Source organism: Pinus tabuliformis, chromosome 1_2 (genome assembly GCF_031772625.1).
Source record: "Pinus tabuliformis cultivar Carrire ecotype Pingquan chromosome 1_2, CPIR1, whole genome shotgun sequence".
In the NCBI taxonomy this organism is placed as follows: Eukaryota; Viridiplantae; Streptophyta; class Pinopsida; order Pinales; family Pinaceae; genus Pinus; species Pinus tabuliformis.
Genome location: NC_142298.1, coordinates 1154741731 through 1154769585, shown reverse-complemented (window position 1 = coordinate 1154769585; position 27855 = coordinate 1154741731). Strand labels below are relative to the sequence as shown.

The window sequence follows — 27855 nt, the reverse complement described above, 5'->3', positions numbered from 1 at the left end:
CTTCAAGGCACTTCATCGGATAGATGGGTGCACTCTCTAATTTGGTAGAGATGAAAACAATCGTGGGATTATACTTGGAGCCGATGCCACCTATCCCGGAAAGGGTGTAGGGAATGCTATCCCTCAATTGAATGAGGGTAACTCGATTCATTTACAAAATCTCTTTTATGTACCTAATCGCAAGAAGAACCTGGTGTCCATTTCAGCAATGGAAGTCAAAGGTTTCAGGGTGGCACTCATCGATGGAAAGGTTAATGAAAATAGAATTTTCAAAGATGTTTTTGTGTTTAGGGTTGTATCAAGTTGCAGGAAGTCCACTGGGGACCATGTCCATTGACACATACACCGAAGGTCTGTGAGTCAGATGGTGACATGGATGGATGAATTCAAAAAGAGCATGAAAGTACATGTCTGAGATGTACCGAAGGAAAATCTTACAAGGTGACCATTCCCCTCATGTAGCAGGTCCACAAGTTTGGAACAACCAGAGGGGTTTGAGATTCATGATCGGGAATCTCATGTATACAGGGGGAAGAAAGCCCTCTATGGCTTGAAGCAAAACACCCCAGGTGTAGTATGAGAGGATTGATAGCTGTTTGATGAAGCTGAGATTCACTAGGAGTGAAACTGATCCAAACCATTACCTGAAGATTATGGATGATAGACCTCTCACTAGCAGGTCCACAAGTTTGGAACAACCAGAGGGGTTTGAGATTCATGATCGGGAATCTCATGTATACAGGGGGAAGAAAGCCCTCTATGGCTTGAAGCAAAACACCCCAGGTGTAGTATGAGAGGATTGATAGCTGTTTGATGAAGCTGAGATTCACTAGGAGTGAAACTGATCCATTACCCGAAGATTGTGGATGATAGACCTCTCATACCGACACCTTATGAGGACGACCTATTTCTGACAGGTGCAGACCCTCTTATTTGCAAAAGTAAGAGGGAGTTGGATTCTGAATGTGGAATGATAAATTGCAAGCCTGTGACTACCTCGAGGATCTTAACTTTCAAAAGTTATATGGGAGTGATGTCGGACCGGATTTGGGAAATGCCTCTGAGTTTCATAAACTCATTCGCGTTGATGTTCTTGGTGAACTTCTGTTCGGACATATGTTTTGCAGTTAGCATGGTGAGCTCATATTTGGTTGAGCCTCACTGGATTGGTGCCAAGAATCTTTTGAGATATCTTCAGGACACAATTTCTCATGGATTGAGATACACTGCTAGAAATATGAAACTGCATGATTATTCGAATACTGAGTGGGCAGGTAGTGTGGAGGATCACTAGAGCACTTCTTAGTGTTGGTTCTCTTTGGATTCTGCTTCGATATCATGGATGAGAAGGAAGCAGAAGTTGGTTGCTATAAGCACCATCGAGACGAATACATAGCTACGAGTATGATCTCGTGTGAAGCTGCATGGTTGCAAAAGCTCTTAAGTGAGCTGTTTGTACACATGATGAATACCACTGTGATTCTCTGTGACAACCAGAGGTGGGATTCAATTATTGAGGAATCCTGTATTCGATGATTGCTCCAACAGATAGACATCAGATACTGCCTTATCTGGGATATGGTAAGTTGATGAGCGAGGAGGCTCCATCGCATTGAGACTGATGTACAGGTCGCAGACATTTTGTCAAACCCCGGGGAAAGGTCAAATCTGTGACTTTCCTAAACGGCTTGGAGTCGTTGAGAGACCTTCTTATAAGGGTCCTGCATGTTACATGCATTGAGCTCTGGGAGCTCTGGGGGGCTTGGGGTACTTACTGGAGCAACATATGACCACAAAGTGACTCACCCTCCCCTGGTGGTGTGCTATGGATAGGACGATTACTTCTCCTGTGGGCCGGGATGATTAGTTCTCCCATGGCGACTGTGGACATGATGATTCGTTCTCTGTGGCGACTGTGGAACAAGATGATTCATTCTCCTGTGGGCTAGGATGATTCGTTCTTCGTGGCGACTGTGGAACAGGATGATTTGTTCTCTTGTGGGCCAGGATGATTCGTTTTCCTGTGGGCCAGGATGATTCGTTCTTCGTGGCGACTGTGGAACAGGATGATTCGTTCTCCTGTGGGCCAGGATGATTCGTTCTCCATGGCAACTGTGGAACAGGATGATTCATTCTTTTGTGGGCCAGGATGATTCGTTCTCCGTGGGCCAAGATGATTCGTTCTCCTGTGGACAGGATGATTTGTTCTCCTGTGGACAGGATGATTCGTTCTTCTGTCGAGGCATCCTACCCATGCAGTTTGGGGCTCATGGGAAGTACCTCTCATCTGATCAATGAGTAGGGAAATGAGGATAGGGACCATAGTAGTACTATTGATGGACGCATCGCTGTATCTACCGTACTCCCTATGCTAGGATGACCTCCATTGATCTGGGATCAATGAGAGTTTTACACACTCTGAGACTGACTTTGGGTCAGTGGAGGATGGTATGATACATCCTCGGTCATTTCTTCTTCTTCATAGTTCGAGCAAGAGCCGAGCAGAGCAAAGCAGAGCAGAGCAAAGCAGAACAGAGCAGAGCAGGGGTCAAGCTGTATAGGGCAGTGCATTTGATGGATGAATAGTAGCGACGATCAGACGAATTGTTGATGGAGTTCTCCCTAGTTGAGAGGGAGTGTTAAAATTGGCAACTAGGGCCAAACTCCATGTGGATCACCTTATTTGTGACTACTGATATTTTTCCTAGATTCCTCTCATCGAGAGGTGTAGGATTGATCTAAAGATCATCCGATTCCGATAAGTATTTATGGAGATATGAATTTATTTTGATTATGGAAAAATTGTCAAAGTCGGCCAACAACTTATGTAGGCTCAGAAGCCCAACAGTCATGTCTATTCAACCTCAACGTTTTGCATATAAATACAAGGAGCATTCTCCTCATTTGGACACTTCATCATCACACACTTGGGATCTCTTCCTCTCTCTACTTGTCTTTGGGTTTTAGTAGGAGGAGAGATCCTAAGGGATAACGCTGCCCTGATCCAGAGGGCAGAAAGCTGGAACTGTCGGAAAAGCCAGAAAGCCAAAAACGCCGGAATTGTCGGAAAAGCCGAAATTGCCAGAAAATCCGAAAGTGCCGGAACTGTCGGAAAAGCCGGCACTGTCGGAAGAGTTGGAACTGTTGGAAGAGCTGGAAGAGTCGGAACTGTCGGAAAAGCCGGAGTTGTCGGAAAAGCCGGAAAAGCCAGAATTGCCGGAAAAGTCGGAACTGTCGGAAAAGCCGGAAACGCTGGAAATCCAGAATTGTCGGAAAAGCCGGAAAAGCCGAAAAAGCCAGAATTGCCGAATGAGCCGGAAGAGTTGGAACTGTAGGAATTGTCGGAAAATTTGGAATTGCCAGAAAAGCCGGAAAAGCCGGAACTATCGGAAAAGCCGAAAATGTTGGAAAAGTCGGAAAAGGCGGAATCGCCGGAACAGTTGGAGCATCTGTCTCCAAAGGAGAGCAGCATGCAAGGGACAACTAACTAACATTGGGACAACTGTATGGTACTTAGCAGCAAATACACCACACATGTAATGTTACAGCTAGCATGCAAGGGACAACTAGCATGCAACTACAAGCATGCTAAGGACAATAAGCAAGCAAGGGACAACAAGCAAGCAAGGTGCAACCAACACATAGGTTAGGATGGCAACATGGTGCAACAATGGCACATAATGCAATACAGTGATGGGTACAGTCATGATTAATGAAGTGTGATGAGATGCGGCATAGTGATGACGGGTGCAGCATGGTGCAGCGCGGTGAGGTGTAGTATGATGACGAAATGCAGCACAACGATAGGTGAAGGAGTCACCTTGGAGAATCAGTTGAAGCAACATGTCTTCAACTGATCTCATGTATCATCTTCTTAGAGATGATCTATGCTCTTATCTAGATAAGTCAAAGTGTTGACTTCTGTTGTAAACGTACTATCTCTCTCTCTCTCTCTCTGCTGAACTATTGAAGAACATATAAGAAGAATTGATCAAGGGTTTCCCCACATTGGGGTTTGTCCCTGGCTAGCGCCACATCTTGTGTCCTCTTGTCTTGGCTTGTCTTCTACGATTTATATTTATGTTCTATCAGCAGTTTACTTTAATGCTGATGTGATTGCTAATCTGGAAAAGATATTGAGCTAACTGTGAAAATTGAAATAAATTGCTCTAGCATTAAACATACCTAAAATTAACAAGGGGCCTCTTATGAGGCAGCCAGATTCCTTTTTGGAGGGTGATTTCAAATTTTGAATACAAACTTTGGCATTTAATTTAAGTTTGACTTGGTGCAAAAATTTGAAACCAAAACCCCTTTTGAATTTTGATTTTTTAAAATAAATTAGAAAACCTTCCAAAAATAAGCTTTTGCCATGAATATGATTATTTTAATCTTTGGAGAAGAGCCGCATTGTTTGAACATGTGTCTTGGCCAAAGAGATGTTGCCACATCATTATCCTTTAGGGTTTATGCCCACAAGTTGGGGGCTTTAATTTCAAACAAGCATAACTCCTAAACTGTGAAGGCCCTTGTGGTGTGCCACATACCAGTAGAATCAACTCAACGAGGAGAATCCATCAAGAATGATCCTGATTCGAAACATCATGAATTTCCATGTCATCTTGGTCAAAAAAACGGGGCATCATCTAGTGTTCCCTGGGTTGACATCAATGACAACTACTTTTCAACATATGAAAGTGGATTTTACTTAGGTGAAATGTTGATATGTGTTGTGATACACAAATCACCTAGGAAAAAGTAATGGTATTCTTGCAATAAACAATTAGCTAGATAAACCTATGGAAATTTCATGAATATGAATGAGACGAGTTAAATGCATCACCATGCTAGAGGACAAACATGCAACACTAAGTGAAAGTGACTAGGATGTGACCTTGTGACCACTGTGATGAATATTTTTGAAGATAAAGATACACCTGTGAAACAATCTCCACCAACATTCCAATCTTACGAAGGCTGGATGATTTTATTAATTTGCATAAGACCATTTACCATTCATGTCAATGGAAGGGTTAAAACGCCGAAATAGAATGGTTGACAATGTTATATGGATTTAAAGTGTTAGTGACAGCGTGAGCAATAGATATATCAAAGGAGAAATTGATATAATTTAGCAGAACCAATTGGAACAAAGCATTGAAATTCAATTGACATGGGAAGTTGCAACCATATAAGAAGACCATAAACATGAAGGATATATTTGTTTTCACTAATTTTTAGTGCTTAGGCAACTCTGCAATAATGATTGTCTACAATAATGTTGCATGAAATGGGGACAAAGTGGGTGGGTTTTTAGAAAGTGAAGCGTCAGAAGCACCATTTTGCAAAAAATCTTTGGAAGCAAAGTGCCTTGAGAAGCATATATATATATATATATATTAAAAATCCAAAATGCCAAATTATTTTTGAATATATGAAAACATGCAAATTTGTTCTTAAATCAGGATAGGAATGCATCCATAGTACATTAATGATTAATTATTCGAGCATCAACCATCTAGATTCTAGAAGTCATAGGCAAACATCAAAATTTTAAGCATATTGCAAAAACTAGAAGGTAGAAAATACAGAATTTTTAAGCATATAATGTGTGTGTGTGTATTTATTTATTATATTGCATTTATATTAAAAAAAGCATCCAAATGCCAAATTAGTTATAGAATATATGAAAACATGCATATTTGTTCTTAAATCAAGATAGAAATGACATCCATGGTACATTAATAATTAATTATTTGAGCATAAACCATCTAGATTCTAGCAATCACAAACAAACATCAAAATTTTAAGCATATCACAAACAGTGGAAGGTAGAAAGTATCAAAATTTTAAGCATATAATAGAAAGTATACCATTAAAAACTAAAACATTGAAATAGCTTCCATCTACACACTGAAGTAGGAAGACTGAAAAGTTGAAATTTACAACACTGAAGTCTAATCTATTAGTTATAGACTATGATAAATAAAGCAGTGTTTGTGAATCTATCTACGAACCTCTCCTCCTTACCACTGCCACGATTGTTGCATGGGTCTCCACAAGGTGCTAGTGAAGTAGATGGTGGATGTGGAACTGAAGATAAAGCCCCTGCTATTGTTGTTGAAGTCTTGGACATGAGGACCATGGCATTGGATGGGGGTGGCATCTCAACATGATCATCATCATTTGGGATAGGAACATCCTCCAATTTCTCTAATGCCAAATTATTATAGAATATATGAAAACATGCATATTTGTTCTTAAATCAAGATAGAAATGACATCCATGGTACATTAATAATTAGTTATTTGAGCATAAACCATCTAGATTCTAGCAATCACAATCAAACATCAAATTTTTAAGCATCACAAACAGTGGAAGGTAGAAAGCATAAAAAATTTAAGCATATAATAGAAAGTATACCATTAAAAATTAAAACATTGAAATAGCTTATCTAGTAATTGTCAACTTGACCAAACAATAATATTTACAAAATAGGCAGCTTCCATCTACACACTGAAGTAGGAAGACTGAAAAGTTGAAATTTACTACACTAAAGTCTAATCTATGATAAATAAAGCAGTGAATTGTGAATCTATCTACCAACCTCTCCTCCTTACACCGCCATGATTGTTGCATGGGTCTCCATGAGGTGCTAATGAAGTAGATGGTGGATGTGGAACTAAAGATGAAGCCCCTGCTGTTGTTGTTGAAGTCTTGGACATGAGGACGATGGCATTGGATGGGGGTGGCATTTGGGATAGGAACATCCTCCAATTTCTCTAAGTACAACGCTCCATCCTCCAAATTATTCTCCTCTAGATTTTTGTCCAACACCATCAAATCTTTATTTGTCATTGCCTCATAGTAATAGGACAACAAACGAGTTGTAATGAATATAAAGCAAGCTTTTTGCTCGATTTATAGTCAATCTGTTTCTTTTGACATTGCGGATGAAGCTATAGGTGCTTCAACACCTCTCTAAGGAAAAGTGTTCACCACTTGTGAGAGCATTCATATTGCCAAACATTGTAGATGTGGAGTAGCACCACCATGCATGTTCTACCACTTGAGAGGACAAATTCCCTCGATCTCTAAAGGCACTAGTGGAAAGGATGTAGTTGCTCAACTGTCTTTGTATGGTGTCACACTCCTCCCCATTAGGGACTAGTTTATCTAATAGTTTCATTTAACTAGCCTGAACCTTTGTATCTTGGTGTGGTTTTCTCTTGGTCCCCCATTAGGTGCTGTTGATGAAAGTGATGATATATGATAGTATTTAGGTGTAAGAACATATGCCAATAAGGCATGCATTGGAACATTTATCATTTCCCATCATTTTTTCGCCTTTGCATGAATATAATTATACAAGTTGACATCTCTAGGCTCAATAATATCGTTAATCTGCCCCAACATGCTATCCAATTACTCATATACCTCCTTAGTTATTTGCCTATCTGAATTTGCACTTGATCACATGATAACTTGGTGAATTGCAAAACATATTTAATGTGTGACCAAAAGTGACTATCAAGAACAATGTCCTTTACTACATCAACACCAGCTCTATCAGTGCTCATGTCATCCTTGGAATCACTTGACACCATAACACTCAAAGGTTGTCTCACCTTTAATAGGCACCTAAAGGTGAGGTAATAGTTTGCAAATCTATTTTTTGGAATTTTAAGTAGTTGCAACTTAGAGTAAGTGCGATAAAAGTAGTTGACTCTTGTATGCCCCATGACAAATTTAATGAGTTGCTTCCCTCTCTTGTATAGCTGATTAATCCATCTACATTCTTTATGCTTCACAATATCATGCATTAAAACATTCAATGTGTGCACCAAGCACCTGCACCAAAAGATGTGTGGATGAGTCCGCTCAATGATTTTTCTTGTTCCCTTACAATTTGTTGCATTATCAGTGATTATTTGACCATATTATTATGACCAACATCAATAATTGTTTTCGATAGGAGATTTGCAATGTTTTGAGAAGATGTAGTGATGGAGGAGTCATGACTTGCAAGAAACACTACACCGCTAGCAGAAACACCAAGAACATTCATCAAATGTTGGTTTCAAACATTTGTCCAACCCCTTGATGTTAATGGATACTCCGCATCCCCCCCACTCATTTGTAAGCCATGTCTAAGCTCTATGAATATTTGCTTTTTCTCTATCCAATAACAAAGTTCAAGCTTTCTCATAGTTGGGGCTCTTGTATCCTTTTGGGGCTCCATTAAAGGCCTTAACCAAATCATGCTTGTAGGGGGAGTGAAGCACGTTGAATGGTATACTGCAAGCACAAATAAACCACACCATTTTTGCATCCACATTATCCCTCCCACCAATGTTAAGGAAATTTGTTATTGTTCTTCTAGATTCATAGGTTCCAAAAGTATCAAGAAGAGGTGAAGTTGTGTGAAGTTTTTGTTTCACTGTCTTTTTTGTGTAGCCTCCTTTCTTTTGTTGTATTTTTGCCTTTGTTCCATTGATACCTTCGGGAAAACTAAGATCCCTATGGTACCTTTATTGTCATCACTCTCCATTACCCCACAAAGAGGCCTTCTTACATGGGTATATAATATCAATCGTTTTAAGGTTTTCTACCATGACAATCATAAGGGCATATAAATTTGAAGGTTCCACCTCCCCCCCTCAAGTTTTGTCAGAAATATCCACAAGGGTGTCAATGAACCTTTTCCCTTAGCATTTCATTTCCCTCTTTATCTCCTTCCCCTTCAAAGGCTTCCTTCTCATCATACATTGTGCTACTATGAGTGTGACCACTATCTTCCTCTTCCATTTATGATTTCTTCCCTTTGATGCTTGTTACCCACCTTCCGTGGGTAGTATCCATAGGAGAAAATTTTCTCCTATACGGTCCTCAACCAACAGCCAACAACCAACAACCCTTTGCAGCCATCAGATAGCTCGATGTGTCACTATCTCCACCACTCGAGTTAGACATGTGGTTATGTTTGAAGGTGGGCCTCTCGACCCCGAAGGTATGGCTTTTCATTGGTATAGTTGAGTAATTTTTTTTACTTATCATGGACACTTTTGGGCATGGATTAGTGGGGGGATTTGAAGGAAAGAGTGGGCTAGGTTTGTACTCTTGTCTCCTCTGCCCGATTTGGTGGTTAACCTTGTATCCTAGTCCTGTGGGATCTCCTCTACTGGCTACTAGCTTTAGGGTTGACACTACATGGGAAATCCCGATTTTGGTTGTGTGGTCTCGCTTCTCGACACCATATACATCACTCCCCTTTGCTCATTTTAACCCCATTTATCACTTTTCTCATCCGGGTCCACATTTGTCCCCTGGATCCACAAGGAGTTAGCCTCCCCATCCCCTTGTCCACGACTTTGTGTCGGGCCTAAAACGATGCCTCGGAGGTTGATGCAACTAAAAGAAAAAAAAGGCAAAATTTGGCCACTTTCAACAGGAATTGTATCATTAAATGCAAAAGATGGTCGGGACATACAAATTTAACACGTGGGCAAAAGGCAAGCATGAGCTCTACCCTTATCATTATGGCCACCACCTTGGTTCCTAGCCCCCCTCATATTGGCTACTTACATCATTAAGGAACCCATGATTTTCCCAACCTCTGGTGGGTAGTGAACCACCCTACTTTAAGGGGGTAATCATTGCTATATCTCACACATCATGCTCTCATCCCCTGGAGCCTCGAGCAGTGACAAAAGAAAATCAATAAAAGACAAAAGACATATGAAGAAGGGTGGAAAAACAAACGCTGGGGCAACTCATGTACCACGATTGCTCCCTCCTACATTCATACCCCAAGTGTGGGCTTCCCTTATTATGCTACCCTTGTCCTATGGCATGTGGCTTGGAGCCTTCCCTTGATGTCCCATTCCGTTCCACCATTATACCACATGCTATTTGCCAATTGATGGATGTACCATGGACATGTCACCCACTTTAGAGGTAGATACTAGAAACCACCTAATAGGGTCCTTGGTTACAAAATAAAATCAATAAAAGACAAAAGACATATGAAGAAGGGTGGAAAAACAAAGGCCGGGGCAACTCATGCACCACGATTGCTTCCTCCTACATTCATACCCCAAGTGTGGGCTCCCCTTATTATGGCTACGCTTATACTATGGCACGTGGCTTGGAGCCTTCCCCTGATGCCCCATTTCATTCCACCATTATACCACATGCTACTTGCCAATTGATGGATGTTCCATGGACATGTCATCCACTTTAGAGGTAGAAACCACCTAATAGGGTCCTTGGTTAAGCTTGGAGACACTTGTACATGCTAAAGCCCACTATGGAAGGGCATGCCACCATGAAGTGTCCATTTGATCCCATGATTCGTAAGCTCTTTTACTCAATTACTCTAATGATTTGTTGTACTGGAAGGCAAGGGGACGCATTAGATCTTATATAGGATTTCAGATGAGTCTCCATTTGGGGTGTGGTCTCTCTATATAGGGTCCAACCCCTCTAGAGGGCCATATTGGCACTTGTAGGGTGAGTGTTGAGAGCCATGTGCCTCCACCATAGCAAATAGAAGATTGCCACTTCATGGATCCCTCAACACTTTTCATTGATTGTTTGTGTTCCACCATTTGGATGAGGATGATGCACCTGGACCACCTTGCCCAACCGACTTCACACTTACACCACACACTCGACAAATATTCTGGGGCCCAGATGAGGATGTGTCTCACCATGGGAGACAGAGGGAGGGCTTATGTCATCATTCTAATCCTTATAGATGGTATACAAACATTATCGATCCACCTGCAGATCCTTGAGGATGTTATTGTGCCCCCACACCCACTTGGGGACACCACATTGGATTTGCTTGAGTATCAAGGGGCCACCCCCTTGATCCCTATGTTTGGAGCCTATTCTCTCACATTGGCACACTTTGGACTCCACTAGGCCTCCTCAATGGCCCAACGACTCATTATATCTACTATTTGCCCTCTTGAGAGGCTTCATCTTTGTATTATTGAGCTATCTTGGTGGGCTTGTCACCAAGTCATGTTACTATTGTACATTATTTTATTATTTGGGGCTTGATTAGGCCATTTAGGCTATTCAAACTCCCTTATGGATTGTATAAATAGATGAGAGGCTCATTCATTCCTCTCATCATCACTTGGATTGGATTAGTATCTCTTGAGAGATTTTTGCACTTGCTTTCTTGGACGAAATTTTTGGAGATTCTTGATGCACTATGATGTTTGGATTTTCGCTATTGTCTTTGGAGCTTCTTTCTAATGCGAAGTTGATGAATGGATATACTCTCTCTCTCTCTCTCTCTTTCTCTCTCTTGTAAGTGAAATTTAATGCTATTCTTGTTATCTTACTTGTCTAATGCATGGTATTGTTATCATTATTCTTGTATGGGCTAAAATAATGCGAAATTCTTCTTGAAAACTTGAATAAGTGATTTAATGCATGCGTTGCTCTTTGAGGGAGTGGGTGAATGTTCCTAGAGGCACCTAATAGGTTGAAAGACCTCGAAACTTCATCTCCTTTGCAAATTTGAAGTATAAATCCCTAATAACCTAGTTGCTGCACTTGGAAAGGCTAGCGAAGGTCAATTAGGGCTCCTTAGCATAAGAAAATCTTCGATCTAGGTGTATCTTGACTCCATTAAGCCCAAGAAGCAAGGCACTGATCCTCGCATCCCTTTGGTGGTCAAAATAACCTCTCTTTTCTTCATCTTTTCCAATTCTAGGCCTAACCCTAGAAGGTTTATGAGGGAATCAAGCAAAATCTTTTGTAGCCATTCAAAACCCTTGAAAATTGGTCCACAACTATGCTGGGGTTCTCTCAAGGGGTCCTTCATGTTTGAGCTCAATCCAATGATGGAATCCAGGGGTCCTTCATGTTTGAGCTTAATCCAATGATGGAATCCAGGGATATTGCAAGCCCTAGCTCAAGGATCATTCCTCTCCCTAGTTTGCTTTGGGTTAGTGTCCTCATTTGGATCATTGCATTTGAATTTCAAAAGAAAATTATTCCTTTGATCCTTTTCTCCTCCCTAGCTAGGTCAAGCCCCTCTATTATTGATCAACTCCACACCCTTGACCTAGTTGGCCCACTTGGGTATTTTGTGGCTCCATAACTTTGTGACTCACATTCCACAAGGATTACATAGAAGCCATTCCTCCTTTAGGATTCTTAGGTCTAGGGTACCTCTTGTTAAGGGATATTCTCCAACCCTAGGTCTAGGTATCCTCATAGCCCTTCTTAGAGAGGTAATCACCTTGCTTTCAAAGCAAGCAAGCCAATTATTTGAGCCTCTTGTGAATAGGCTTTGGAATCACCCCATATCCTATCATTGATCCATCTATTCTTGTGATTCCTCTCATACCGGGACTCCTCCCATTGGTGAAAGTCTGTAAAGAGTAGTGAGCTTCAGCTGAGGTGATAGTGGGCTACCGCTCCATTGTTGCCACTTGACCTAGTAGTTGCTCTATAAGATCTCCTCCTAGGACCCTTGCTAGTTTGAACGGTAACAATGCCTACTCCCCATCAACACCATGAAAACAAAAAATGGAATGATAAGCCAAAAGAACACCATTTTTCTCAAAGCTTAGATGGACAACCTGCAATAAAATGAGGAAGAAGAAGGAATGGGAAAGAATAGGAGAGGAGGAAAAAAAACACAAACAAGAAATACAAGAAAATGAGGGAGTTGGGGTTTGCACTTACCTTGAACTTGACGCAGAGGGCATCCTTTGTTATCTCCTCCAAGCTCCTTGTCCTTCATTCCTCCAAGCTACTTCTCCTCCACTCCTCCAAGCACTCCTTTGCTCTCTCCTCCAACCTCTCAGAAATATGCCCTCAAAAATCTGCTATCTCCTTTGGTCTCTTCTCCAAGCTCAAGTAAATGAGATGAATGAATGAGGAAAAGAGAGGGGGAAGTGGCCTTTTAACCTCATCTTCACTCGGCCTAGACCCTTATTGAACCCTATGTCCTACCTCTACCCATAGTTAAAAAATAAAATAAAAAAGTGCTGCCTGCAGAACTGTGCGTGTTTGTCAAGAACCGCTTGTGAATTGTGGCAAAACCGTGGTTCTTCCTGCGGAACCGTGCATGGAACTATCACGGTTCCCCCAGCGACAGGAAGCATATTTTTCCATCCAAATCGTGGTTCTGGCCTCCGAGACGGGGGAAAGGGGGGTTCCTGCAACACTGGTCTAAAATGATAGCTAGTTTTCAAAAGATTTGCTATCATGAGTCTCTACTTGGCTTTCCAATGATTATGAAAGTTTTGAAGAGAGAAGTTTGATGCATACTCAATTATATATGGATTAGCTTTTCTGTAAACAGAAAAATCAGATTCCAAGATTGAGGACTTTTATACCTTGACTGGAAATGAGTGGCCTGATTGCACAAGAGTCATGAAGGTTACTACAGATATACCTTTGTGACAGCCTTCATGATATATAACATCTTTATCAGCATTTACAATTCCCTTTGTCCTCAGATTTATACACAGTATGCTTACCTGATGGTTTATTCCATGGCATTTTTTGTTAAAACATGATATTTCTTCCTATAGTTTCTGGTGGTACACTTGTTAAGCTGTTGGGTACAAACAGACTGCTTGCGAATTATGCATTGGGAATGTTTTGTTGACATTATGTTTTTGGATTGCAGTTGTTGGCTGTCAAGAAGTTGGACACCTCAGCTTCCATGTCACAAAAGGATGATGATTTTTTGGAAGTGGTCTCAAATATTTCAAAGCTTCGTCACAGCAATATTGTAGAGCTTGTTGGTTATTGTGTTGAGCACAGCCAACACTTACTTGTTTATGAATACATGAGTAATGGAACTCTTCATGACATACTCCATTCAGGGGATGAGCTGAACAAGAAATTCTCATGGAATGTTCGTGTCAGGATTGCTTTAGGAGCAGCAAGGGCTCTCGAGTAAGTTGTATAATCCAAATTTTTTTACACCATTTTCAGAGGGATGATTTTAGAATTTTGTCATCTTTTTTATGCTTTGAGGGAAGAGCAACGGGTGTGCAGACTTCTGACAATTTTTTGATGACCCAATTTAGGTACCTCCATGAAATCTGTCAACCTTCTATAGTTCATCGAAACTTCAACTCTGCAAATATTCTCCTGGATGATGAACTCAGTCCCCATCTATCTGACTGTGGTCTGGAAGCCTTTACATCTTTTGGTTCTGGAAGTCAGGTAAAACATTGTTTTTATTGGATTTGAAGGTTGTTATCCCTCTATTTCATGGATTTTATTATTCATGAATATATGTTGACAACATATACAACTGGGATGTATTATTTTATTTTCAGGCTGCAGCCCAGATGCTAGGATCATTTGGTTATAGTGCTCCCGAGTTTGCAATGACGGGCATCTATACTGTGAAGAGTAATGTATATAGTTTTGGTGTTGTGATGCTGGAACTTCTAACAGGACGTAAACCCCTGGACAGGTAAAGCATCAGTTGACTTTTTTAATTTCCAGTGAATACCTTTTCTGTAAATGTTCTCATGTGTATGCCCAACAGCATCAACTGTGTTTTTGTCCTTTTTCTGAAGTGCTTTCATTTAAGCTCAAGCAGTACAGCTAGCTCAATGAGGTTGGGAACCACAACCAAGTTAATTTCTAAATTCCAGATTTGATCTTAGTTCCTAGTAGTTTTTACAAAGCCAGAAAAATTATTTTTGCAATTACTGAGTACAACACACTGAAATCCTTAACTCGGAAAATTAAACAGCAGAAGCAAACACAGGGAATCAATCGCACAAGATTCTCTCCAACGGATCTTCACTTTTTATTCTCAGAACCGTGAGGGTTCTCGTACTGGGAAATTGGCCTACAGAGAAATTACATAAAATTTACAGCAAAATGAAACCTGGCAAATCTGCCCCTGAAAAACCCCGATCTGCACCTCCGCTGGCTGTATGGCCCACACAGCTTCTTCACACTTGTGGCTCTGCTGCTGCAAAACCCATGTCACACATGCAGCCCACAGTTCTCCTTATGCGGCACATGTGAGCTGCCCTTGTCCTTGCCCTTGCGGCCATGTAAGCTGGTGCTCATAAATTGTTACGGCCACGGCCTCCAGTCAATCTCCTCTGGGATTTCTCTCTTATTGCTGCAACACCCTTTTTCTCTTCAGAAGATCACTCTCTCAAATTTATGACAATTGTGTCTTTCTCCTCTCCTCAGGCTTGCTTTTATGAGTTCTCATTGAGTTAAATCCTTAACCCTAATCTCCAAAGTGATGGATGGCTAGAATAAAGTCTTAACCCACTTGAGATCAATGGTTGAGATTTTAAAAATTTACTAATGTATATAAAATAACATTTCCTTAGTTTTCCTAGCTTAATAGCCTACATTGACTAATTAACTTAATTAATGTGTTTTTCTAAGTTAGGCTAAATCATAAAGACAACATAATAAACTGAGCAAGTTTCCTAAGGAGTCTTTGGACGATTCAAACATCAACAAAGAAGGCTGTTTTCATAGGTGAAACTGCCTCTGAACTCCTCTGTTACAGTCATCCAGGGCTTGCACCTGGCCCCAACTACCTATTTGTGCTTCTGGGGGAGTTGAAATTTGGTGGGGGAACATACACTTTGTATGATTTATTTAATAATTTTTATTTTTACATGTGCATCTATCAAAACAACAAAACATTGCATCTTTTGTTGGAAAGTTGAATCCTAAATGGGGGGACTGATTTACAATAGCTAAGGAACCTGATGCATAATTTATGGAAAATCTAAAAAGTATGTGATGTGTGCATTCATTCTTGACTGTATCTTTTGTCAAAAAATCTCAGACGTTTTTGGAGGAACATTCATGACCTGGATAGAAATATTTCCAAGTTTGACAGCTCAGGAGTACATTAGAAATTTTGATTGTTTGCTGATTACATACTGTTGAATGCTTAATGAAAACAGTTCAAGGCCACGGTCAGAGCAGTCATTGGTGAGATGGGCTACTCCACAACTGCACGATATTGATGCATTGGCCAAGATGGTTGACCCTACTTTGAATGGCATGTATTCTGCAAAATCCCTTTCACGATTTGCTGATGTCATATCTTTGTGTGTCCAGGTAACAATTTTCTCTGTGACATGTATTCTTACACATTCTTAGCCTACTGCATATGGCTTTAATTTACAGAATTCAATTTATCTTTTGTTATAGTAGATAATTTCTGTTTTTCTTATTTACTTCCAGCCGGAGCCTGAATTTAGGCCACCAATATCAGAGGTTGTACAGGCCCTTGTTCGTTTAATGCAGAAGGTGACCTTAAGTAAACGAAGATCTGAAAAGGGATCAGAATCATCTCACAAGGGCCTTGAACTGCATGATTCATCTGCACAAGATTAGGTGAAAATAAAAGAGGTAACAGGGAAATCATCATATTGGTTAGCATATTATTTTGCAATGCAGGTTGTGACAAAAGAAACTATATTCTTTAGAGTCTAGTTTAGAAAATCCTAATCAATCAACAAAAGGCTTTTATAATAAGTAAAAGAACGTACAGGAAATGATTGATCCCTTCAGATCATGTCTTTGTAGATTGTAATATAGTTGTCATGTTGCTTCTGAAAGCTTGTCTTTGTATCATTAGGAGATTACAAATGACAAGTTCTAGATCACCATTATATTTCAAAAATTACGAACTCTCACTGGTATAATGCAAGCCTGATTCACATTGAACTAGACTAATTTTTTGGCTGTCAATATTTTTCTTGGATAATGAAAGGATGGAGGCCCAAAATTCTCCACAATCCAGCATTTGACTGGTGATCATGTCCAGGTGGACTTTGTCTTTCTATTGTCTCTTGTGAACTGAACTCTATGATTGTTCATCCTCTGATTTCATTAACATAAAGAGGTGGTTTCTACTTTGCTTGAGTAGTGGATTAAAATATCCAAACAGCATACGGATTCGAGAGCCTTGTGCCATCTCACCATATGCTGCATAAAACTATGATGTCTGCAAGTTTTGAAAACCAGGGTAAGCCTGGCATTTCAAAATATCACAATATTAATTTATTAACACTTTTCTTGAACAGCAATGGTGCTAATACCATTATGCAAAATTACTCCGAACGTTAATTAAGACTTTGAAGACCATAGTAAATCTTACTGTTTAAACATAGGGTAAAAACCTGCATTTTATTCTATGAAATTTGCTCTGCATGTTGATGATCGTCCTTGCTGAAGGAAAACACTGCATATGGACTCTTAAATTATATTTTTTCAAACCGAGTTTGGACACAGTTCTCTCAATCCAGTGTATTGATGTTTCTTTCCTTCATTAAAATGGAAGAAGATTGTGACATTATAGCCCAATGAGCCAACAACTTGCAGGATGCATACAAAAAAGGTTTTGTAAGAAGTGTTTGAATTGATATATTATTAAGTGGTCATGGATCCTCATTCTCAGATGCGAAAGTGCTTACCAATCTGTAGATTTCCTAGAATGTCTAGCACTTAATACTCGCCTACAGTGAACTTTCGATCTGGACCTTTGTTTTCTATTTGTTTCCTTGGATAATGGACTTTCAATGACTATGTGTTTAAATGACAGGCACAGTTTTGAACTCTCATTGTTGAGTGGTGTTTTATCAGATAAGCACTGGTCCTTTGTGAGCACAATGGTAATCCATCAAAATCTGGAAACTCAGTGAGACAAGCATGGAGGTATCATGATCACAGCCAGTTGTATGACAGCGGAAATATGACGAAGTCATATGAATATTTAGAGTTCAAGATTTGCTTTATACTATAATATAGCAGCTGCTATTCTTAATATCTGCCAACAGATATCCTTCCAAAATATAACATGGACTAGCATACGATGCGTGCCGGCTAGTAGATATCATTCAAAGAGGGATTGTCATGTTGTATATGAGACGTTCTTTCTTCCACAGAACAAAAAGAACAAATACTAGGGTAAAACAATGCACATTTTTGTTCAGTAAAAGAAGCATTTCGATGTTAATGCCAATAATATTCTAAATATTAAAGCTCTATACCTGCAAGCAAGCTGTGCATCCAGTATAAATATACAATCAAGGAAAAACCAATATGCTAACAGCACAGCATACTCTTTAGTACACTAACAGACTTTTATGGATGTTATGCGATGAATTCACAACATAGATTAAGCACTATAGCGATTTCCCATAATGGTGCCATTAGAATTTGTAGCCTAAAAACGGATAGTGGATTTGACCTGACATACTCTGGAAGAACAGCCTCTAAATTATCATACAATGTGAGTGTTAATGGAGCTAAAATTTAGCAGTGAGGAGCAGTGAATAAAAGGTGGAAATGAAGCTGTAAAATTCTGTACAATGAGTGATCAAATCCGATTCTTGAAGCCACAAGACTCAAATTAAAAGAGTTGTGGAAAGTACACAATGTTGAATCTTGCGTCACACTGTTCTCCTTGTCTCGCACCATCCATTTTGAATCCCCTTACAAAGTAATATTAAAGTATGAAATCATGTTAGGGCTTTTTTTTTGGTATACTTGTTGAGCATAAGGATACCATTTGTTTGGATGTTTGAACATAGAGACCATACTTGTCATCGTCACTTATATGTATAAAATATGTGTTGGACATGGAATTGCATGTTCTCAATAAAAATAAATAAAACCATCTAGTTTTAATAATATGGTTCTCTAGAGTTTCCATGGGATAGGAAGACATTTGTGAAAGATCATATTATGATTGATTATATACCAGTTATAGTTTTTCCTGTGAAAAGAAACCTGTATTTCTATTCATATTGAAAAGGAAATACATTTTGTATATACAAATATGAAGTATGCATTCATCAAGAATCTGCTCAGATCCTTGTGTGGAAAAATCTATGCATAAAAAATACTATCAGTAGTATGCTTACATTCTTCAAACAAAATAAAATAAAAGAAGTATAAAAATATTAGTGCAATTAGGAAGTAATGTGGACATCACTAGTTTTCCTTTTTTTCCTTTCTTCTGGACTTGCTGCCAAACCCCGGGTTTGAAATCCACTGGAACCAGGGCCAAAACACCCATTGATGATTCTGGAGGGTTTTCTTTGTTCGACTCTGAACATTTTGATAAATGGGACCTCTTTGTACCCCCCTGTTCATCCTCCATCTGATTCATTTTTTAACTGTAATTATTTATCTGGATCAGTACTGAATTTGCCCCTCACTGGTTGTGGGTAGTAGCATTATAATCCTCAATGCCCCCTTTTCCTTTGTCTGAACTCTCCATGATTTCTTCTTCTTCCACCTCAGAAGTATGTGTTTATATAAATTGCTATCTTGTTGCTTGTGCCAATTTCTCTTTTGGGAACTTTTTTGGTCTAGGGGCATGTGTTCTTCAAATGTGTTGTTTGGACATAATTCTTACATTTGAACAATGTGTTCTCAAGTCTAGAGACAGACCAATCTCCACGCATATTCTAGCAAAGGTGAAAATGCCTTTCTCAGTTCTATCACAGTCCCTCTTTTTGAATTTTCCCAAAGTGTTACCTATATCCTCTAGAACCTTATGGTGCCAAAAGGGAAGAGGAAGATTTGGGAAGCTCACCCACTTCGGCGTTTTTGAGACCACCATGTTTGTTGCATCAAATTCTGAGAACCATGGGGTTGTAAAGAGCCCAACATTTCCCCAAAACCATGACCTTTCTTTTGAAACAAAATGATAATCCTTTTTTTATCAAAATGGACAATGAAAAATCTTTTGGAGCATAAATAAAAGTTGCAATTTGCTATCCAAGGGAAAATATCCACTATTGTAATGCTTATGTTTTTGGCAAAAAACTATTAGAATGACAAATAATCGTCTTAAAGTTGCAAGGTAGAGAAGAGGGTATACACCTTTAAAATATCAACTTCCACTGTTGGGGAGAGTTCCATTTGTTCAAACATGTATGAGCTTGGTGTGTTTTGTATTTGTTCTGCAAAAGAGGAAGGTTTGTTTTTCACATCATCTTTAAGAGAGGTGGTTGTTCCTTTTTGTATTTTGTTCCTTGTTCAGTCCCTAGGATAATCAGACTTATTTATGTGAGAGAGGGTGAAAAAGGACCCCACTTAGAGCTATGGTAAAAATGAGAAAAAATCACTCCTTTACCAGAAACCCCAGGACTACCATGGAAAGAACCAAACTGACCATCGATGCCATGCTTGGTAACACTTGAGAAAGCAACCCTAGTTTGCTTGCTCACCATTTTCACCTCCCCCTTTATACACTAGTTATAGTGTGTATAACATGACCCATAATTATAACAAGAAAGAGAAGCCAACGCTTTTAATAGGTGTTAGATAATCTGCCCTATGAGCTTGGTTGATATTAACAGTGAAGGTTATAATCAAAGGAAGTATGAGTGCTATGGTTTGTGAGCATTTCTTTACCTCCTGGTTGGTGGTACTTGAGGTAATGCCGTCATCAATATTAGACATGCCTCTTCACTACTTAATTATTAGTTAAATTAATCATTAATATTTATCCCTTAATATACAAACATATTTTGAATAAACTCTATTTTCTCTTAAACATATTTTGAATAAACTCTATTTTCTCTTAAGATACGTATAATTTGAATCAACATTGTGTTTTAATTGCAAACAAGAGGTGACACAAAGGTTTCTTGTTAGTGTAGTCGTCATAGAGTGATTTTTTTTGGGGGTAGTGTAGCCAAGTCATCATTTGCACAAACTATCATTAGCGGTATGTAAGGGGTCTAGGCGGGGCAACCTTGAGGAGAAAAGTAGCAGGGACATTTCTCTCTAATGCCTTTTTCTTTTCTATGGTAGGTCCTTCAATGATGTGTAGAAAAAGGTTCCTTTTTGCTTTGCAAGAAAATAACCAATCATGAGCACCACTAGGTTCATGTGGTGAGGATCTCAAGGATAACTATGCAAGTGATTTTTGATTGCTTTGGGAAAAACATTATATGATCCATTTGTCACTAGGTTCTTTCGGTGGCAACTCTACCACTCAACATTGATTTCCTATAGTCAAATGTCAAGTTCATTGTTGGATATGTGACACACCCTAATAAATATGTTCATATGTTAGTGTGTTCACCTCCTTACTACTATTGATTGTATTATTGCCTAAACTAACATTTCAGTGAAAAACTCAACTATATATATGACTTTGGGGTAATGTATGGTGCTGTCGGTATCACCTCAACACAACTTGCCCTTCACTTTTGGTCAGTTCTCAAAGACCAAGGGAGATGGCCCTTTTGTAGGCCTTAATTATGATTGTGGTTAATGAGAACAAATATATACGTCAATGAACAATATAATTAAATTCTAGAATATATATATATATATATATATATATATATATATATATATATATATATATGTGGCTAATGATTCTAACTAGTTAGTGATCTAATGCTTTAAGATAAGTGTCTAAGCTAAAGAGCATAAACTACCAGTTTCTACTTTGATGCCTTTATGAGTTGGAAACAAGTGGGTTATTAACAAATTTAATTTAGTGTGCAATAAAATGATATCAGATTTTTAATATGTTGATTAACATGCCAAGACATAATTAACTTAGTGGACATAATTATCAACCCCTTTAGAAAATGTACTTGTAATAGAAACTATTTTATGCTAAACGAGACTAGAAAACATGTAATTTCAGTGCCTTTTACAACCCAATATAAAGAAGATGTATAATTCCTTTACTGCTCAACATCCAATTGACATGTGCCCCCTTCAAAAAAAATATTTTCTAAATAGAAAAGCAATGTCCACTCTAATTAAAAAACAAAAATGAATATGCATGCTTAATGAAAGCATTATAAAACATCAATAATCCCAACTTCACTATGGTCAATTGATTTGTTATGATATTATGTTAATTTTCTTGAAACTCTGTGCACTACTTGGATGAATTACTAAAAACAAGACAACTAGAAATTGAAACCAAGTTTAACTTTCACCAAGATACAAAGTTTCTTAACATTCAACATGCAATAGAAAATAATTGAGATAAAAACACATGCACACGAAATTGGCATGCTTGTTTTACCTAGGAAACCCAAACAAGAAACCCTGCTTTCGTTGTTGTGGTCTTTTATCGATTCTTCTTTGAGCAAATGGATCTATTACAATTCACATTGCAACCACAACCAACAATTTTTCACTGAGAAAGCGCTAGGCTTCTCCTCACTAATCTCAACTCTACAATTGATCTCGATTAGCGTTGATCACTGCTCTCGGCCACTGAGAAGAAGCTCTCAGTCTTGCTCTTGATCTTGAACCTGCATGTAATTGTTCTTTGCTCGAGATAGTCTTGACTTGCTCAATGAATCTTGATCCCCTTGCTCCATAGTCCTTGCTCCTAAACTTATGCACACTCTTGCTCTTCAATAATGCACATTCCACACAAAGAATAATTATTAGTGTGTGCCTTCACCCTTCTCTGCCTAGTAGAATTCGATGCATGCTAGGAGGCCAAGTTCGATTAGTAGTTCACACTAGTGTCACGAGTTTCCTTTAGTTGTGTTTGCAGGTTAATTGAGAACTCAACTCGTTCTTTCTCCAATCAAGATTGAAGTCTTAACTCGTTCTCTCTCCAATCAACACTGAAGTCTTAACTTGCTTTAACTGAACTTTTCACTGCCATATCATCCTGTAGTCTAACTGAAGAAGACTCCAATGAACATAAGCTCCTACACTATGCATGCAAACTTGATGATCATTCCAATAAACTGGAAATCAAGTCATCGTAACTGATGTCCATCACATGAATTCACTCTCATGTGAGAGAAATACTAATTCGTGGTCTTCACTCGCTAAGGCTCGAGCCATAAGACCTTCCATCACTACATTTTCAACACTCCCTCTTAGTGAGGAAGGGATTTTGTACAACTCCCAACTTATCTTTGAAAAACATGAACTTGCCTTTAACTAAGGTCTTCATCAAGATATCCACAACTCGCTCATCTGTTTTTTTTCCCGGGGAGAAAAATCATAATTTCATTAATTGGTGAAATTACACGCTGTAGATGCCCTTAAGCATATGCAAGACTGTGACCAAAGTCAGCTGTTGTAGTTTAGTGATAATTACAAGAAGACCCCAAGGGGTGTACTGTGCTAATGTGCATATACAAAAAACCAAAATATCACCCAGAGGTGATCACTGTTCATGAACAAAGCTTTTATTTACATCATTTATATAAACCTGTATTTATAAACAAAAATTGCTATGAAAATTAGGGGCTGCCCCCCCTCTGTAGATCCCTGTCTATGCATGGAACAACTCACTCATCTGTTGGAATGTGCAGTAGTTTCATTATCCCTTTCTGCACACAGTCCTTGAGATGATGACACATGATCTCGGTATGCTTGGAGCGATCATGAAACGCTGGATTCTCAAGGAGCTTAATGCAACTTTGACTGTCACAGTGGATCACAATGGGCTCCATCCTCTTCTTGAAAAGCCGCACAAACAACTTCCTCATCCAGATAGCATCACACGTTGCCAAACTGGCAACCATGTACTCGAACTTTGCTAAATTGAGTGCAACTGACCTCTGCTTCATGCTGAATCAGGGAAGAACTGCTGACCCAATGTTGAACACGCACCCTGAAGTACTCTTTCGATCTGTAGAGCTCCATGCTCAATCTGCATATGTGAAGCCCTTAAGCCTCACGCCATCAACTTTTTTGTACCATAATCCATACTCTGTCATTCCTATGAGATACGTCAACAACCCAATGAGCTCTAGTAGGATCCATCATGCACTGGCTCAACTAGTTCACTGCAAAACATATGTTAGGTCGTGTGTTTACTAAGTACATCAACGACCTAATGAGCTTCTTGTACAATGTAGCATCTACTTGCTCTGCTATGCTAGCATCTACCTTCCTCTAGTTTGTGACTAAAGGTGTGGTCATGGGCTTGCATTCTTGCATATGAAACCCCTAAGGATCTCTGTAGTGTACTTACCTTGCTCCAAGAAGATTTCCCCATCACCCTGCCATACCTCCAGCCCAAGGAGCCTTTAGAGGTCTAGGGCATAGCAATTAAGTGTTTTCTCTTCTTTTAGTAAATTAGTGTTCTTCTTCATCAAACAACTACAAATGCATAAACCATAAAGAGACAAGAGAAACAGAACATAGGTTATCAACCAGGGCCAAAACCTTTCCAACTTGAGACAAAAACCCGAACAAATCCTTCTTGTTATAGAGATTTCAATTGACGAGTACCAAGACCAAGAACCTTGACCTATTTTTCACTCCAAGACCAAGACACAAAGTTCCCTTGATGAAGTCCTTCCTTGAATCAACAGTAGTCAACGTTCTACTTTCTCCTCCTTCTCGGCTTCTCTTCAATTTCAGCTGCTTCAGACCTTTAATAGTTTCAACCTCCTTGAATTAGGCCTTCTTTGTATGGTGATTCCTTCTAGCTTCCCTCAACTTCCTCTTGTCTTGAATTTATTCCAACTATTAGGACTGTTATACTTCTCGGTTCTTTCTGCAGCAAGTATCCTCTACTTCCTTCGTATGTGTGTCCTAAAACAGACCCAAACAGAGCCAAGAGATTCCCAAGGCAACTTCGCTCTTCTTTTTATCTTCACACTGGCTAGGAGGCTTTCTTTTCTGACCTTCATACTTCTGGCTAGCTTCCGACCTGCACTGAAAATCTTGTCTCTGAAATGAGGTTGAGTGGCTTATTTATAGTTTATTGCCACCATAATAGGCCGACATGACTACAAGCTGGGACGACGTGTAATTTAGTGAAGATAAGATTATCCCTCTTGAAGCTGATTTGAGGAGGAGACTTTGCTTGGTCTTGGAGGGCCTTCCTTCACATGGACTCAAATTGACTTTTATGGCTAGATGACAAATCCTAAAGGCTCACAATGGGAGCCATCACTAAAATAAAATTCCTTGTTCATGAAACCCATGAGACAAGCATTACAATAATTATTTTCTTTTTCTTTTTCTTTTCATCAATTATGTAAAAACATAATTACACATGTCATTATGTCAACACTCCCTCTTAACTAGGTAAGTATTCATAATGGTACTTGGTCATTCTCAATCTGAAGAATTTTTCATAAGAAGAGTCGGATTGGTAACCCATCTGTGTAGCATCATATCAACCAACACTGTCACATAGCAAGGCCTTGACTAACAACTCTTATCTCTCCACGAGATTTGAGCACAACGCTGACGAGACCAATGATGTATAGACACCCTCGTCATTGTCTCTCTCGGACCATACCCCAGCCGGGTTCTCAGGGTGTGTTCGACCAGGACTATTCTTATCTTGGATTCCTAGTCCTCAAAGTATATCGATCCTCTATGACTACTCTTATCTTGGATGCCCTATCTCATCCTCAAAGTGTATTAGATGCCAAATGTTTACCCAATCCTCCATTCTATGTTCCCAAGTGAAGACAAGAATGATGTGTCTATCTCTCCCTCTTAATTAGGGAGGACATATCTATTCCAATAAAGGAATATACTCATTCCTACGGAAGGAATGCACCTAAGCTGCCTCTTGGGTTAGTTCCAAGTAAGAAACTTGTTTCTAGGCTCCCTCTTAATTAGGGACCTACAACAACTTCTCAGGTGGAGATGATGGGACAACAAGCGGCTTGAAGATATCCTCACGATGTCATGAACCTCTTTTCGTTATCTAGGAGTTTTCATGTTTGGGACTTCTACACAGGGCACCAACCATCCATCGCTTTCATCCATGAGTCAACCATGTCATCATCAGAAAGTGATCCATCATTCCATATCTGGCCTTCCTTCATGCCATGCTTCTTTCTTCATGCCATGTTTACTTAAGGATCTTTCATCCTACTACATGTGCATTGGTGGTGGAAGACATCCATAGATCTTCCCTCAGCAACGTTACATAAACCCATCCAGAGATTTGTTCAAAAATAAAGGAATGAACATTAAAATCAACATTACCTTTGTGATGATCTTTCATCATGACATCTTCTAGTTTGCATCAACGTCTTGCATACATATCGACATATCTCCCAAAGATATATATTGTCAAGGGCCTCTTTCTTTTTTAGATTCCATCAGAGTTTTCATAACTTCCATGGAGATATCCTAGTCAAATATTCTTAGTCTTTTGGATGTTGATTGCCTTTACCATGGTTGCATATTCCACGATCTCTTCCTTCCTTTCTTCACACATTTTATTCCCAACAACTTCCAATTAGAGCTCCTCAATTGTATTCAACCACCTTGTTGGAAAATTATATATTACGGAGCAATGGAACACATAAAATATTGCAGAAATATAAACACAGAAAACGCACAAAACAAGAGAGACGCAGATATACGTGGTTCACCCAGTTTGGGCTACGTCCACCCCGAACAGCCAGTCCTTCCTTTCTATTATCCAGCAAAATGAAGAGACACAACCTACAGCAAATCCGCTGTAATATCCTCTGTTTTCTCTCACAGTCTCACCTCTCTGTTTCTCGCTCACCGAATACACATCTATTTCACAGCCTCAAATACAATACCCTCATACAAAGAGAGGGGTTGCCTTCTAGGGCAAAAAACCCTAAACTAAACATAAGTTCTACCATCAGATCATCCGCCTAATGAACGACCCAGATTGACTAGAAATTACTATACTTTTACAAGGCAATTTTACATTTGTTTTTAGCTTCAGGGGCGCTGCCCCCGAGCCCCTGTCGGGGGACCGCTGGCCCCCGAACCCCCCAGCCGGGGGGGATCGGCCCCCCCGGACCCTCACGGGGGGGACAAGTCCCCCCCGCACCCCCCCGCGTGGAGGGGTGTACAAAACTTCCTGGGGTATACATCCGGCTGAAACAAAGACCTCTGAACAAAAACACAGAAAACACACAAAACAAGAGAGACACAGATATACGTGGTTCACCCAGTTTGGGCTACGTCCACCCCGAACAGCCAGTCCTTCCTTTCTATTATCCAGCAAAATGAAGAGACACAACCTACAGCAAATCCGCTGTAATATCCTCTGTTTTCTCTCACAGTCTCACCTCTCTGTTTCTCGCTCACCGAATACACATCTATTTCACAGCCTCAAATACAATACCCTCATACAAAGAGAGGGGTTGCCTTCTAGGGCAAAAAACCCTAAACTAAACATAAGTTCTACCGTCAGATCATCCGCCTAATGAACGGCCCAGATTGACTAGAAATTATTATACTTTTACAAGGCAATTTTACATTTGTTTTTAGCTTTGGGGGCGCTGCCCCCGAGCTCCTGTCGGGGGACCGCTGGCCCCCGGACCCTCGCGGGGGGGACAAGTCCCCCCCGCACCCCCCCGCGTGGAGGGGTGTACAAAACTTCCTGGGGTATACATCCGGCTGAAACAAAGACCTCTGAACAAAAACACAGAAAACACACAAAACAAGAGAGACACAGATATACGTGGTTCACCCAGTTTGGGCTACGTCCACCCCGAACAGCCAGTCCTTCCTTTCTATTATCCAGCAAAATGAAGAGACACAACCTACAGCAAATCCGCTGTAATATCCTCTGTTTTCTCTCACAGTCTCACCTCTCTGTTTCTCGCTCACTGAATACACATCTATTTCACAGCCTCAAATACAATACCCTCATACAAAGAGAGGGGTTGCCTTCTAGGGCAAAAAACCCTAAACTAAACATAAGTTCTACCGTCAGATCATCCGCCTAATGAACGGCTCAGATTGACTAGAAATTATTATACTTTTACAAGACAATTTTACATTTGTTTTTAGCTTTGGGGGCGCTGCCCCCGAGCCCCTGTCGGGGGACCGCTGGCCCCCGGACCCTCGCGGGGGGGACAAGTCCCCCCTGCACCCCCCCGCGTGGAG

The 27855-nt window shown here is 39.8% G+C and overlaps 1 protein-coding gene across 5 annotated transcripts in view; it reads left to right on the top strand.

The window, feature by feature from the left end:
- LOC149210323 (protein STRUBBELIG-RECEPTOR FAMILY 8-like) overlaps window positions 1-18035 on the top strand; it is a 34957-nt gene extending 16922 nt beyond the window's left edge. For 3 of the 5 annotated variants that reach the window (XM_089396684.1, XM_089396687.1, XM_089396683.1), the window contains exons 14-18: window positions 13667-13938; window positions 14073-14211; window positions 14328-14467; window positions 15945-16101; window positions 16228-16831. In XM_089396684.1, coding sequence (XP_089252810.1) covers window positions 13667-13938; window positions 14073-14211; window positions 14328-14467; window positions 15945-16101; window positions 16228-16380 — 861 coding nt within the window. In that variant the 3' untranslated portion in view covers window positions 16381-16831. Of the gene's footprint in view, window positions 1-13666; window positions 13939-14072; window positions 14212-14327; window positions 14468-15944; window positions 16102-16227; window positions 16832-17590 lie in introns of those variants that run through there. The other 2 variants (XM_089396685.1, XM_089396686.1) reach the window with 2 other exon arrangements.
- The last annotated feature ends 9820 nt before the right edge of the window (window positions 18036-27855 follow it).